Source organism: Clytia hemisphaerica, unplaced genomic scaffold (genome assembly GCF_902728285.1).
Source record: "Clytia hemisphaerica strain Z4C2 unplaced genomic scaffold, Clytia hemisphaerica genome assembly, whole genome shotgun sequence".
NCBI classification, from domain to species: Eukaryota; Metazoa; Cnidaria; class Hydrozoa; order Leptothecata; family Clytiidae; genus Clytia; species Clytia hemisphaerica.
The window spans coordinates 179,495-194,349 of NW_027103566.1; the positions used below are offsets into that span (position 1 = coordinate 179,495).

The 14,855-nt window shown below is 36.2% G+C and overlaps 2 protein-coding genes across 2 annotated transcripts; one reads left to right on the top strand and one right to left on the bottom strand.

Annotated features, from left to right (window-relative positions):
* Positions 1 to 1,279: 1,279 nt before the first annotated feature.
* LOC136800976 (uncharacterized) lies at positions 1,280 to 10,214 on the top strand. Its single transcript, XM_067057584.1, has 13 exons — positions 1,280 to 1,423; positions 1,638 to 2,411; positions 2,534 to 2,821; positions 3,823 to 4,636; positions 4,825 to 5,295; positions 5,539 to 5,874; positions 6,066 to 6,321; positions 6,532 to 6,751; positions 6,923 to 7,492; positions 7,751 to 8,066; positions 8,245 to 8,510; positions 8,693 to 8,897; positions 9,105 to 10,214. Exons 1-13 carry the CDS (start codon positions 1,376 to 1,378, stop codon positions 9,713 to 9,715), a joined length of 5,175 nt encoding a protein of 1,724 aa, XP_066913685.1. The 5' UTR covers positions 1,280 to 1,375; the 3' UTR covers positions 9,716 to 10,214.
* A 2,489-nt stretch (positions 10,215 to 12,703) lies between these two features.
* Positions 12,704 to 14,459, bottom strand: LOC136800986 (vitelline membrane outer layer protein 1-like). Its single transcript, XM_067057601.1, has 4 exons — positions 14,331 to 14,459; positions 13,870 to 14,138; positions 13,438 to 13,559; positions 12,704 to 12,863 (listed from the first exon to the last, which is right to left on the bottom strand). Exons 1-4 carry the CDS (start codon positions 14,389 to 14,391, stop codon positions 12,758 to 12,760), a joined length of 558 nt encoding a protein of 185 aa, XP_066913702.1. The 5' UTR covers positions 14,392 to 14,459; the 3' UTR covers positions 12,704 to 12,757.
* Positions 14,460 to 14,855: the final 396 nt, after the last annotated feature.

Genomic DNA, 14,855 nt, shown 5'->3' on the forward strand with positions numbered 1-14,855 from the left:
AAAAACGATCAGATAACTTTAAAAAACCGACCTGGGGGTTTTCATGGAGTTTCACCATATAAAATAAAGAAAAAATCAGACAGAGTTGACGAGGTTAAAAGCCGTGTATGAAATTTCAAATACTATATGCTTTGAAAAATGAGACTGTGAAAGAATTTGATCTAGGTCAAATCAGCCACTAAGGTTACCTAAATTTTCAAAGAAAGTTTTGCATTAAGTGAAAATTATAACAAAGTCGGTAGGATTAGATAAAATCCTTAGTATAAAATGTTCCGCTAAATGGTCGGCTAACCTTTGACATTGACCCACAGGAAACATCAAAGTCCGCTAATCTGGGTTCGCCAACGGGAAATGAATGTTTATTTTTCCATCAGTCTAAGCTTATTACCTAAGCTTAATTAAAGTGAAGCGTGATGGGCGAATAAAGAATCATCAGTCGGCTGTTTATAAAATGTGCAGTGTCACTTTAAAAACAAATCAATCAATCTATAGTTGGCTATGCTGTAACTCTAACCCCAAAAATCCCACTATAATGTTTTCCTTCGATTTTTTTATAATTAGTCATTATAAAACCTTTTCTGGGGATAACAACTCTGTATTAATTAATGCGGTTTAATTTTTTTTCGCGTTTTTTTGCGTTGTCTAGTGACAAAATGGTTTTTAGTTCCGTACGAAAAAAAAAGAAGTTTCATTTGCGAAAGAGAGTTGATCAATCATAATTGACGCACAATTCATCCATTCCCTCACTCAGTCATTTACACAATTTATACAGTTTCCATTTAGGAAGTTAGACCAATCAAGTCGTTAATTATGTCTATTGTTTTGGAAGTTTCTATTGTTCTAATGACGTGACAAATGGCAATAGAAAAAATGATACATCATTGCAATTGAGATGAAAAAACGACAAATTTAGACAATGAAGAGGGTTACATAATGCAAAACTGCCAAATGACATAACAAGTCATTAAGAAATAATTACCTATCCCCAGCATAATTACCTCTTTGAGTGAACAAAATAGAGTGAAGAACAGAACAGGTTGAATCAGTTTCATTATAAATCACATTTAGAGAAGGTGGCTTGAGCAAGAATGAGCGAATTCTTTTTGACGTGACTTGGATATTTTGATTTTGGTTTTTTTAAATCTTGATGAAATTATAATTATTTCAAAAAGGTTCACTTGGCTATAATCAACAAGCCTCGGTGATCTTTATGGTGAAATTGATGATTTTGATCGTCGACTTGAGTATAAATTTATCTTTTACTATTGTTTTTTTTTCAATAGAAATTAACTGAATACAAAATATCGGTACTAAGAAGATACAGAAAGAAATTGGTGACAAAGGGACTGGTGAATAGTAATAAAACGTCATCAAAATGACGGACGAGGAGAATAGAAGGAGTCCCGCTGAACTGAACGAGCCCGTAAGAACTTTAATATTGATTCCCTTTTAAATTTGTTTTGTGTCTGGAATGGTAGTCCTAAGTCCTCTAAATACCACTTTTATTTCAAATGTGATTCAAAGAAAATAAATCATTTTGTCGAGTCTGTAATTTAAACTAGATACAACTGATTAGATTATAGTTCGACTTCTTCCAATAGACCCTTCGTTTGAAATCACTTTTCCAATCGATTTAGGTCGTTGACGGCAGTAGTAACAGTGGTAGTGGAAGCTACGAAATGCAAGAACCTTACATGAAACCAGATTATGACCTCGACCACCTCATCAATGGTGGAAACACTCCTAATAGTACCTTGGGTAGGACCAACCCTATGATTTATGAGTACGAAGATAGTGTGTATGGGGGCTACAACCCTCGATCTGAAGCAGGATACCCCTACGACGGTAGATCCCACTACGATGGGAAATCCCAGTATGGAGGTACCACTATCGGTAGACATAGCATGTACTCACCAACCGTTGACGGAATGACGGTTGATGGCATGACTGTAGGAACGGAGTCCGTTCTTGGTCAACCGGAACACCGATTCACTGTCGAACGTAAAGATGTCGATTCCCATATGCATCGTTGGTATAAAAAACCATCAAGGACTTTATCATTACTTAAATTCCTGTTAGCTGTCTTTGTAGCTTCAGTCACTCTCTTTTGTGTTGTTGTCAGCAAGTTAACAGTCATCGGCATTGCACAAGGCTTTGTTTACCATAAACCAACGGATAAGGCTCTTACAGATCATTTCGACACTAAACATGCATTCTTGTGTGGCAAAACAACCACCAATTCAACGCATTATGCTGTATACGAAAACGCCGAAGTTTGTATGCGTGAGGTTGTCTTTGTTATGCTGTGTATCATTTTAATGATTCCCCCTGCAGTCACTTTGATCAAATTGTTCGTCAAGACATGTCGTAAGATCACACATCCATGGCCAACCAAGCTCGCTATCTTATGGGTAAGAAGTGACATATTTTTGCTTTAAACTTGAGTATTATTTTTGAATTTGAATTTTTACTTGATCTTTGCTAACTTGTCGTTTTGGATGAATTTTAACTAAATTTACTCTTCAACTTTTAGGGTGCTATCGGTACACTTATGGAATCTGCTGGTTTATCATTATTCTTTGTCGGTTTGGTAATGCATGTTATGGATACTGATATTGTTTTGATTCTAATGAATGCTTTATTCATCATCCCTGTCATTTCACAATTCACCAAAGAATTCAAATCACTTCAAAACGAGGCTGAAATGGAACTTTCACCAAAATTATACCAAAAACGACGAAAAATTCATATTCAGAATGTCATTCTTAGCTCCATTGCTTTCGTTTTCCAAGCTGGTGGAATTATTGGTATCTTATACTTGGTGAGAATTTTTCAATTTTCTATTGAATTGAACAGGACAAAAGCACTGCTTTACTGTACCAATCTTTTTGAAATCGCATTTTGGGAATATGGGGGGAATTCAAACCCAATCACTCCAAAGTTCCTTTGAAAAGGTTATCTTTATTTTCGTTCTTTGACGCATTACCGAAACAATAGGCGTCATAAATGACCGACTTCTTTTTGAAGGAATTTATAAGAACTTATTCTTTAAGAGATAATGCACAATTTACAAGGAAAAAACTAAGGACTGCAATTTCTTATAAAAATTGAAGAACTGACATTTAAAGAAATTAAATTTGAAGAGGAAAAATATATTCAATGAATGATTAAAGTTTCGGTAATGCCATAATGAGGGAGGTCATTAATACAAAACAAAAGAATACCGGATGAGCAGAAGGAAACAGAGAAACTAATTAAAAGTATTAGGTAATGTCTTCGTTACTCAGGTGATTTGAGTCGAATTTGTTTTGTTCTCTTTAAAAATTTTCTTGTGATGTAACGTCCCCTTTTCTGTTAATTGTTGTGGTGAAAAGAAGACATTTTAATAAGGCTAATATTTCATTTTTTTCCAATTTGTGGGTTTCTTTCTATTTATCGGTAAACAAAAACAAATCCAATATCAATCAACAACATCATCAATTTCTATAGATAAAAATACAAATTGATTTAATTTGAAAAATCAACCAACCGAGAAAGACAAGTGTTTTTCTTCTTTTTTGTTAATTAGCTAGCTATTTCGTACGCCCTTTCTAATTGACGTGACGCTTATCCGGCTAGCTAAGCAACGGTTTTAAAATTGTCAACAGCTCGGAATTCGAGACAAATTGATACATCAAAAATTTACGACTGAAGGAAAAAAATGCTACGACATTTTCATGACAACATCAAAATGATCAAACCAAACGTCTTTCAGATAATTGCCTTTGAACATAAGTAGAAAGTAAGTAAACAAAAGATTATCATTCCCAATTTTTTCAACAGATTTATGACACCAACAAGGACTACAAACAGATGATCATTATCCCATGCGCTATCACTTTAATCGGTATCGGGTGGAGTCCAAAGATCAGAAAATTACAAATCGATCATGATCTTGCTTACGTCTGGTCCGACACTTCCGATCAAGCTTTAGAACAACAAAAATTACCAAAAGCTCATCGTGTTCGTTATTTCCGTGGTGACAGCACCAAAACAAAGAAATCGGTCGATTTCAGTGACGCTGCATCAACCGTCTCCACTAAATATTCCAAAACACAAAAGAAGAAATCAAACATCAAAGATGATGCCAAAAAAGTCGTCGTCCAGACCAACACATCTCGTGGTAAAGCTACCTTAATCAATTGCATGATCAAGATTGTCGCTATCCCGGTCTTCATGGCTTTCTTTACATACATCTTTGAGACTGCCGATGTCACCAATATCCATCATGGATTCTTCTACATCACTGCCAATAAAACACTCTTCGGAATGTTCCTTGTCCACATCATTACCAGTTTTGTTGGTTATCATTTCGCCTGGATGGGCTGCATGATCACTCTGCAACGTCTCTGCTTTGCTATCCCACTCACATTCGCAACTCCTATCTGCATCGTTATCGTTCTTACCAAGAGCTGCACTTACCTCGCTTTAAGCGAATGTCCAGCCAGCTTGTACAATCAACACGGATTTGTGGTCGCTCTTCTTAGCGTTGCCTTATGGCTTGGTCAATTCTTTGCTACCACTTATTATGCATGGAAAAGTCAAGATTTCGTTATGGCTGAAGAAGCAACACTTTTCTGGGTACCGACTTGGGATGGTAAGATTTCTTACATTACCAAGTATCTCCAAGCTATTATAAATGCTGAATAGATAAAATTAAGTTGACTTTCTTATCATTTAACTTTATGAAATGGTTACTTTTAAATCCAAGATACTAAATGAAAACGATTGCCTACTTTTGTACTAAAGTTCATATTTCATTAATCTTCAATTTTTATTCTATAGGAACTCTCTTGGAACAAAACATGTTGCTAAACCGAAAAAACGAAGCCACCAACGAATTCTTTGTCAACTACCGAACATTGGTCAAACAGAGTCACGTCTACATTTGCACAACAATGTATCACGAAGCTGATTACGAAATGGAACAGTTGTTATACTCAATTGCTGGAGTTGATCGTGCCCGAAGATCCCAAGAACGTATGTTTGAATGTCATATCTGGTTTGATGATGGTGTTCGTGACAAGACATTGAAGACATTCGCCATCCAATTGATTTCATTGTTACCAAACACTGTTCAAGTCCAACCAGAAGAAGCGAAGAAGATCTTAACACCTTACGGAATGGAATTATATTGGACTCTACCAGGTGGCATGCCTTTCCATGTTCACATGAAAGATAACTTCAAAGTCAAGAACAAGAAGAGGTGGTCACAGGTCATGTATATGTCCTATGTTTTGGATTACAGGGAGAGAGGTTAGTACATTTGTTTTTGGAATCAAATATCTTGACATGCACCTTTTGACAAGAGACATAAAACACGCTGACTGGTGATTATGTAAGAAAATGGATAATTGTTTAGGTTCAGAAGACTTCAATCGAACGACGAATCTTTATTTTTATATTGGTTACAGACAACGGTTATCCTGCTAAGAGCTTTTGAGTCTTAATTAATTTGCAACTAGTTGCTATATAATAAAATTGTTTGATTTTCTTTAGATAACCACGACTACAGTTACATCCTCACAACTGATGCTGACGTCAAATTCCATCCCGAAGATGTATCCGCCCTTATGGATTTCATGTCTCGTGATCCTTCAGTCGGCGCTGTCTGCGGTCGAACACATCCTATGGGTACAGGACCTATGGTATGGTACCAGATTTTTGATTACGCTATCGGTCATTGGTTATTGAAAGTTGCTGAACATGTGATGGGATCTGTACTCTGTTCTCCGGGATGTTTCTCTGTCTACCGTTGCCGTGCTATTCAGGATATCCTCCCACAATACGCTTCCTCTGTAGAATGTGCTATGGATTTCTTAACCAAGGATATGGGTATGTATTTTTCTGAAGAAGTCGTTGTTGAACGACGAATTTCGTACTTTGCTTCTTCTTAAATTTTGCACCTTCAAATGTAGCAATTTCAATTTCTTTCAAACACACTCTGATAACAAATAATCACAATTAAAATAATACCTCATTGTTCAAAAAATGATCAAAACTATTATTCTCTTCTCTCAAAACAGGTGAAGATCGTTGGCTTTGTACGCTTATGGTTGAACGTGGATGGCGTTTGGATTATTGTGCTTCAGCCACTGATACCACATACTGTCCAGAAGAATTTAACGAGTTTTTCAAACAACGTCGTCGTTGGGGTCCATCTACACTTGCTAACCAAGCTTTATTGATTCAACGTCAAGGAAGCATCCGTCAAAGTAACGATGATATCAATTTGGTGTTCATTATCTATCAAGTTCTTATGTTGGTTTCTACAATCATTGGGTAAGCTCTTCTCGTCAATTACTTTACTAAGAAACATGATCTGAATAACGCCCCGCGTGACAGTACAATTTAAAGAAACTAAGCAAACGTAAAAACTTTGAGATTCAACAAAAAACACACTAAACAAAAGTATTAACTTTCGACATATCGAGGACTAAGAGGAAACCTAATGTAAAAAAAATATAATCTAATATTTTTGTTTCATTCTAGCCCTGGAACCGTCGTCTTGCTCGTCTCATCTGGTTTAAATGCTGCTTTCCCTGCTGTTGTCTCCCTCACACAATCCTTCTTGATCAATTTATTCTTGGTATTGTTCTACGTTTGGGTTTGCATGTATTACAAACAAGATACACAACTTCACGTGGCTCAGCTTTTGACTTTCTTATATTCCATCATTATGACAATCACTATTGTTGGTTTGATGGTACAGGTAAGCATCCTCCATTTTGATTGGTTGAGTCGAAGTAAACTTGTTTAATCATTGGTTAAAAGGTAGATCCTCATTATCTGATTGGTTTAGAGATTCAAAACTGTTAAGAGACAAACATAGACTTGACTGTGAATCAATAGTCACTAAGTTTCCTTAAACTCCTTTATCTAGATTGCCGACGATTTGGCTAAACAACGATTCCAAGGTTTTGAATATTTCCTTGCAAACGATACAGATCAAGTTCCACTTCCAGCAAAATATGAGATTGAAGAGCTGCCTAAAAGCATGGAGTTGATCCATGGTGGAGTGAATTACACCATCTTGAAAGTGTTCAAACTTCAATTGACACCACCAACGCTTTTCTTGTTTTTCTTGATTGGTTTATTCTCAACGACTGCTCTTTTACACGGCGGAGAAGCTTTACAATTGGTTCACGGAATGTGGTATCTTTTATGTCTGCCATCCGGTTACATCTTCTTGATGGTCTACTCTATCGTCAACATCACTGATCGATCGTGGGGAACACGTGAAGGGAATGCGAAGAAACAGAAAGTCAACACTAACGATATGGCATGGTATCATCGCTTGTGGTTCAAATTCCGTGAAGTTTTCTTCTGTTGCTTCAAAGAAGAGCGTGATAAATTGATGGGAAAAGATGAAAAGAAAGAAGAAGTTAAAGAAGAGAAGGAACCAGAAGAAGAAGAGATTGAAAAGATCACCGTTAAAGAAGCTATCATTAAGGTGAGGATCAACCTTTTTTTTTGTCACGCCCCTTTGATTATACTTCCTCGAAACAATCATGTAATATAACCTTTGAACCTTAAATCTATCTTGCCCTGAGAGAAGAACATGTTAATCTTTGGAAACAAACATCAGTTTACCTAAGATTCTGACAAAACTTCGCTACAAAGCTTTTAAACCAAATGAAAGGAGAAGAAACGAGTTTTAAACCGCATTTAAACCGAGGTTTTTAATATTGTTATAAAACTTTTGTAATAGCGTCAATCAACACGTCGTGCTAAAGGACTTTCACCTGAAAAACAAGCTTTATTACAAGTCGATGAAGAAGATGAAGACGATGAATTACCAGACTTCCAAGAACCAAGAGAACACATCGAAGTGCAACAATTCCAACAAGATGAAAAAGAATTTGAAGAAGAATACACTGGAGTTGGCTTTGGTGGTGATGAACATATCATGCAATCTGTATGGACTAAAACACATAATGAATTGGGTAAATTTCAATCTCAACGAAGACCCAATATGCAACGAATGGACGGCGCACAATTTGACTATGATTTGGCTTACCAAAGTGGTATGTAGTATTAGATTCCTCTTAAAGAACTGTTGCCTTTGTGAGGCATTTCAAACTTAAATATAAAAACCGAACAGTGATAAACATTGGCATTAAGTGTCATTTACAATCTTCGATTTTAGATTTCTTTTCTGCAAATAAGAATGATTCTATAATCCTTATGTTATATTTTTACCAGGTTATGATCAATACGGTATGTTTATTGGTGCACCTGAGGACGAAGAAGACTTCTACTATACTATGTTGATCGAGGATTGGTTGGATGGACCATATGCTGTTTATGTGCAACGATTCCAAGATGCTGGTTATGATGATACCACATTCTTGATGGGAATGAAAGAACCAGATTTGATTGAAATTGGAATCGAAAATCGTGGTCATCGTAAGAAGATCTTGAGTGAAATCAACCGTTTACCACCAGAAGAAATTGACCAGGATGTCCCTGTAAGTAGATCTAAGATTTTATCTCATTCAACGATTTCGTACTATTCGGATACAAGAGATCTTTTAGGTCTTGAAAACTGAGTGATGCTGATAATGAATAAATCTTGTTTATGGGCAAAAGCATTTCTTTGAAAAGCTTATAAACATTTTATTCAATCCATGATTTCATTATCTCCTTACAGGAAGATGTTCACGAATGGTTGAGAGTCCTTGGATTGGCTCAGTACTGGAGACACTTCCAAGACAATTCTTATTCTGAACCCAATGCTTTGGCAGATTTGAAATTGATGGATAAAACTACCCTTTCTACCACTTTCGAAATGACAAAACCTGGTCACTTGAAGAAATTAACCAAAGCTATCAAACAATTGAAATACCCAACAGTTGGTGAGTGTCTATCACATTTTCAAAAGTTTTTTGATGCAGCTTCTTGCTGTATTTCAAGTCTTTTGGTGTTTAAAGCCATAGTAGTCTATTTATGAATCTTGATAACTATTGAAAACTAAATACAAATTATTATGCACTCAAACCATACAAAAGCCAATCAAAAACAACGCAAAATTTCAAACCAAATAATTCTTTTCTAAATTTCAGCACAACGAAAAATCCGACAAGCCAAATTAGCATTGGACAAGGTTGCCACATATGACTTAGCCGAAGAAAACAATGACGAGTATGTCTTCTGGGATAAATTGCGAAAGATCTGTTTATTGACTGAACAAGGTGCCTTTTCACAATCTGAAGAACTCCATTCCAAACTGTTTGAATTGAGAAACTCCGCTATGGTCATCTTTGCTGTTACCAATTGTTTATGGTTGGTTATCATGATGGCTTTACTGCATCAAGGTCAAAAACTGACCGTCCTCAACTCCAATTTCTTGTCCGTCGCTTTCTTGGTTATCTACGCATGTATTATGATCATTCAGTTCATCACACTGGTCATTCACCGTATCTCGACCTGGATGCATTTCGTATCTCGAACACCTTTCAAACCTGGAGCAAGTAAAACAGCAGCTTGGGATTTCAATGATGATGAATTGAAAGAAGAACCGGCACACGAAGAATTAGAAGAACACGGTGAAGTGTTGGCTTGGAATCTTCGGCGCCGTAGCATGAGACGTACTAAAGTTGCCAAACAAAGAGCTGACTTTTACATGCAAGGACCTTCATTTACCAGGGCCGCTGTCCATGAGATCGCATATTAAATAAATTAGCAGAAAAATTGAAATCGTCAATGAGATTTTAAATCATAAACACTTTTAAAACAGAGAAGAATTTTATTGAAATATTTTTGTTTTTTATCACTTTTAAATTGTTTTGTTGGCATCATCACTTTTAATTGTTGCTGTTCGATTCAAAATAATTCGTTTATTCGATAAGCCCTGGAATTGTTCTAGTTAGAGTTTAATCAAAAGCTGGTTTTAAAGGATGAACTGTTGGCGGGAAAATGATATCCATTTGAGAGAATTAAAAAAAGTGATATAGCCTTTTGTAAATAGATGCAATTTTATGCAATTTTTTTCTACATATTTTTACGTTGTTGAATTTTATACAATTTTTCTTGTAATTTCCGTAATGTTTTACGTTGGTTTTTTAATTATTATTTATTTGATATGTTAGTTGCTGTTTCATAGAACTTTACCAACCGTAAAACGACTATTGAAGTAAAAGAGGAAAGAGAATTGCCAAAATCGAAAACTTGAAGTTGTTTAAATTGTTCATTCACCAAGAGTGTACTTTTCAATTTATCACTTTTGAGGGCCAAACAAACACTCGATTAGTATTTAGTACAAACTGTTCTGTTTTTGCGAAGCGAATTTATGAGCGAAGCAGTTTTGCTATATTGTGTGCACGTACCTTTAACTTCTATCCCAAGCGAAAATTGACCCAAAATTTGCTATATAAATCACATCTTCAAACCGATGATTTTGCCAAAATGACCTTGAATGGTTTGGCTTGAAGCCACGAAAATTTTCTCGGTTTGGTAGCTAGGACTGCAAAAAATGCCGTTTTAAAATGGTGTACCTTAGCAGTGAACAGCAAAAAATTACCGGAAGCCGAAACACGGACTTAGGATCTGAAGTTGATCAAATTGCCGCGCGGGCGGCACGCATATAAGCAATTTAAGCAGTTATCTGGTACTCGATGTAGAAATTTTCTTCCGACACGCTAAAGCTCTGAAGGTCGGGAAAATTTTAACATCTGGAACCTTTGGGTTACCATTTTTCATTTTTCTGTAAGGTTTCTCAGGCAGCAGAGATTTTCATGCTAAATTCAGTCGGGTGTAACCGATAGACAAGCAAAAAGTGTAAGGACAGCTATAGACACGACTGTGATGCAGTACATCAAACGATGACTACTATAGGTCTCCGATGGTGATATTGGCCCGCTCCTTCAGAGTTTTAGCGTGGACGGCCGCCAATACACCATCGGAATATCAGATAATCTAAGCAGTGGTTCTTCGCTTTTAAATGTTTATTTTGCTGTTAAATGGAGAAAAAAATTAGTTTGATTTGAAAGGTGATAGAAAGGATCTTCATCATTCCTAGACTTTTAAAAGTAACTATTAAGTATCAAATAAGGTCAATAAATGAGAAGTTTTTGCAAGTTGCGCGGGCGGGAGGGGTGCTCTTTTAAGTGAACTAACCTTGCAAAACCAAGTGGATATTCAATGATAAAGAGGTACGGACGTAATCAAATTTGTCGAATTTGTCAAGAAAACAAATCAAAACTGGCCAAGAACCAACAACAAGCCATCTTTTGTAGATTTTTGCTTTTGTTTACTTTTGATGATTTCGACAAACGATTCGAATAAAAAAATGTCCGAACGTTCGTCGACGAATATCGTTCGATTTTTTAAGGCACCATTTACATTAGAAGAACTAAGATAAGAAAAGAAAGAGCGTTTCGCGGGGTGGCGGGTGTTGTGCTGCCGTGGTTTTTTATGGTGTGTTTGGGGTATTATAAGAGGCTTAAGACCCTGTCTCTTTTAGGGTTTTATCAGAGTGGCTCTTATTTTTGCTAGCAACTTGCGAATTGAGGTAGAGTCTGGATCGCTTCGCAACCCTTATACAATACGGCTAGTCCCTACTTCTGACATCATCCAAAGCGAAAAACATTGTTCTGTGCCATTTACTGGATAATACAGTTTGATTGGTACCTTGCAAAGGGTCTTTCATTCCATTCATTCATTTTCAGTTTGTACACAATGTCGTTTCAATGATTAATTTGTTTTTTTTTTGCCAAAAAATAACAAACGTAAAAACAATCTCACGTTTTACGTTGAAATCTCGAAATTACCTTGGAAAGAAAGTCTAAAAATTTCGCCAAAATTTCTTACCGCCAAATTTAAATTTATAGTTCAGTCGCCAAAATAAATTCTCGCCAAATTTAATTTTTGATTCAATTTAGTCTCTATTTCTACTAAAAACCCTTTTTTCCTCTTTTTTCAGCTAAAATATAGAACAAAAATGGGTCATTCGCCAAAATTAATTCTCACCAAATTTATAAATTTTATTAAATCGCAAGAATTAATTCCGCCAAACTGCACCAAAATTTCTTCTTCTAAGGTAGTTTCTCCGTTGAAAGAATCATGAAACACGACCAATTCATACAAACACCCCCTTCTCACAGATCCGAAGGGATTTTTTCAGCCAGTGGGGATAAATAATAACGGACTGAAACTCGATGTGGATTGATATTCCAACGTTTTTTATGGCTGGGGATTTCAATTATTTTGTTGTCAAGTCAGAAAATTCAGTGGGGATGGGAAAAAATGGCATATTATTTTGCAGCGAGGATTGCTTTATTTGATTATTTTCAACACAAAAATTGAAGGATAATTTTCCATCGGGGACGATATTTTGACCAATCTTTCCAGTGAGAAAAGGTCCTAGTTTGTCCGTGAGAAGGGGGTGTATACAACCCCTCGTTAGCTGTACCAGGGTGGAATGTATTGCATTGACGTGATAGTTGACGTCATCCAACCTTTGTAAACTCGAAAAATTAACTAGACCCCAATCCTCTTAAGAGGTAAATAAGTGTTCGATACACATGGTCAAAAAGAATTTAATTCCAAAGCTTTCAGATGTCTAACTTTTTGAGTTGTAATTGTATACCTTCTTGCACACGAGGTTATATTAATAGAAATTAATATTGCTAAATGAAGAATCTGAGTCAATAAAAAGAGTAGCTTTCGGAGTTTATTAGTATATTTATCTGATCAAGAACAACGAGTCATCATAGATTCAGGGAAAATATTTACATCTCAGTCGGACACTATTTAGTGCTGTATCATCTTCATGCTGTCCTTGTGGCGGTTCCACTTGTGTTTTCAAACCAACAATCTTGTAACTAAAATAAAAAGAATAAAACTCAAGTCATAGAACTGACAAAATCAATATTTGGACTCATTTTTAACGTCTCTTTTATCATCTCTGTGTGAATAACGATATTATCATGATGATAGACAAAAGTGCGGTTCACACTATAAACACCCCTGTGTCACCGACCCGCTTGGACTCCAGCCCACTGGAAAATTTGGCAGAAATTTCTTCCCCGGTGGGAAAATACTCTGAAATTTCAGCCCCACTGGGATATTGATTTTGAATTCATCCCCATTAGAAATTCAAAGTTAAAAAATTGCACTCCAAAACTATCCCCACTGGATTTTTTAACCTTGGAACAATAGAATTTCTATCCCCATTGGGATTTCGATAGGATTTTTTATCCCCACTGAGTAAAAAAGTTCCAATGAGGCTGTGAGACAGGGGTGTTTATAAGCTCTACTAAACATTGAAAGACCTAATTGAAGCTACCCTAGATCTGGCAATTTTGAATTATTTAGACTAACCTAAAGTTTCGAACAGGGAAGATACATTGTAAGATTCCCCTTGAACTGAAGTTAAGAATAAGGAGTTGGTCTTACTTTGGCGGACAATGTTGCATAGTTCTCCATTGACCGAAAGGTCCTTCTCCGTTAGTGTGGTACCATTGTTGGTTGTCAAGACAACGGAGTTGTATACCGTTCGTTGTTGTATCATCACCAGACTAAAAAAGGTTATAAAAATAATTAATTTGGTGTAGCTTTGCTCATGATCAATACGCAAAGAAAAGAAGCAAGTGCATATTGTACTAATAAAATTTGAGACCTTTGATCAAAAGTAATCTGTGTCTATTTTCTTTCCTTTACTTGTTGGTAGGGGATTTCAAAATCAAATAGGGATGATAAAAATTTGAGTGTTTTCCCTAGAGCAGATATGGTGATGAAGAAGTTCAAATAATCATTAATTGATGACAATTCAGTGAGGAAAAAATACCTACTATATCCAAAACTTTAATAACACAAAGATAAACCTACTCCAACACGTCCTTCAACTTTTAATGATGCACCATAAAATCCATTATGACAAGTTTGTGAGAAAGTGCGCCACGATCCCCATGGCCCTTCACGACTTTTCAAAATGGTACCATCGCTACACGTCATCCTTATTGCATTCAGTGACGTGTCATCACCTCCTGGCCCTAAAGGACCCTCCAGTTTTGTTTGATATTTGACCACGTAATGTCCCTGAGGACAATTATCCCAGTGTCCCCAGAGGCCCCATGTGTTACCCCAGAAATACATAACTAGAAAAAAATTTAAGAAAAATATCAAGATGTAAAAATTGCAAAAAGGCTTTAAATTGAGAGGGATACTTCAAAAGGAATTTGACAAAGATATGGTCATTACATGTACATCCAAATTGGGATTGCAAGTATAGGTTGCATCTAACTCTGTAGCACTTTGAAACAAAGACAACGAAATGATGTTCAACTTACTGATATCTTGGTTGGCACATAAACACTGTCCAATGCAAAGAGCCAAAACCAAAAGTTTCATCTTGGATATGTGTATGATTAGTCAGGAAAAGCTCGAGTTGTGTCTTACAATGTCAAATTCGTCTGCTCTTTTTATAGGCCATGGCCATAGGCCGCGGCTTTCTTATACTATGATCCAATAAGGTGATAAGAAAGTGCTAGGGGCAAACATTCCAACCGCGGCTTTCTTATACTATAAGGTGATAAGAAAGTGCTAGGGGCAAACATTCCAGTCGCGGATTTCTTATACTATAAGGTGATAAGAAAGTGCTAGGGGCAAACATTCCAGTCGCGGCTTTCTTATACTATGATCCAATAAGGTGATAAGAAAGTGCTTGGAAAGCAGGCCACATGTTTCAACGAGTTTCTTCATGCTTGAATTTTAATTTTTTATGGCGAAAGCAATTCGAAAGCATTTGTTTTCCTTTACTTTGAGATAATAACATTTAAACTAACAATTAAAAGCGACGCGTGTGATTTTTGGGG

Coding starts and splice junctions, on each gene's coding strand:
- LOC136800986 (XM_067057601.1), bottom strand. CDS start 14,391: ATGAAACTTTTGGTTTTGGCTCTTTGCATTGGACAGTGTTTATGTGCC. Junction 14,139..14,330: donor ATGTGCCAACCAAGATATCA/GTAAGTTGAACA, acceptor ATTTTTTTCTAG/TTATGTATTTCTGGGGTAAC. Junction 13,560..13,869: donor AAGTTGAAGGACGTGTTGGA/GTAGGTTTATCT, acceptor AACCTTTTTTAG/TCTGGTGATGATACAACAAC.
- LOC136800976 (XM_067057584.1), top strand. CDS start 1,376: ATGACGGACGAGGAGAATAGAAGGAGTCCCGCTGAACTGAACGAGCCC. Junction 8,511..8,692: donor AAATTGACCAGGATGTCCCT/GTAAGTAGATCT, acceptor ATCTCCTTACAG/GAAGATGTTCACGAATGGTT. Junction 8,898..9,104: donor ATTGAAATACCCAACAGTTG/GTGAGTGTCTAT, acceptor TCTAAATTTCAG/CACAACGAAAAATCCGACAA.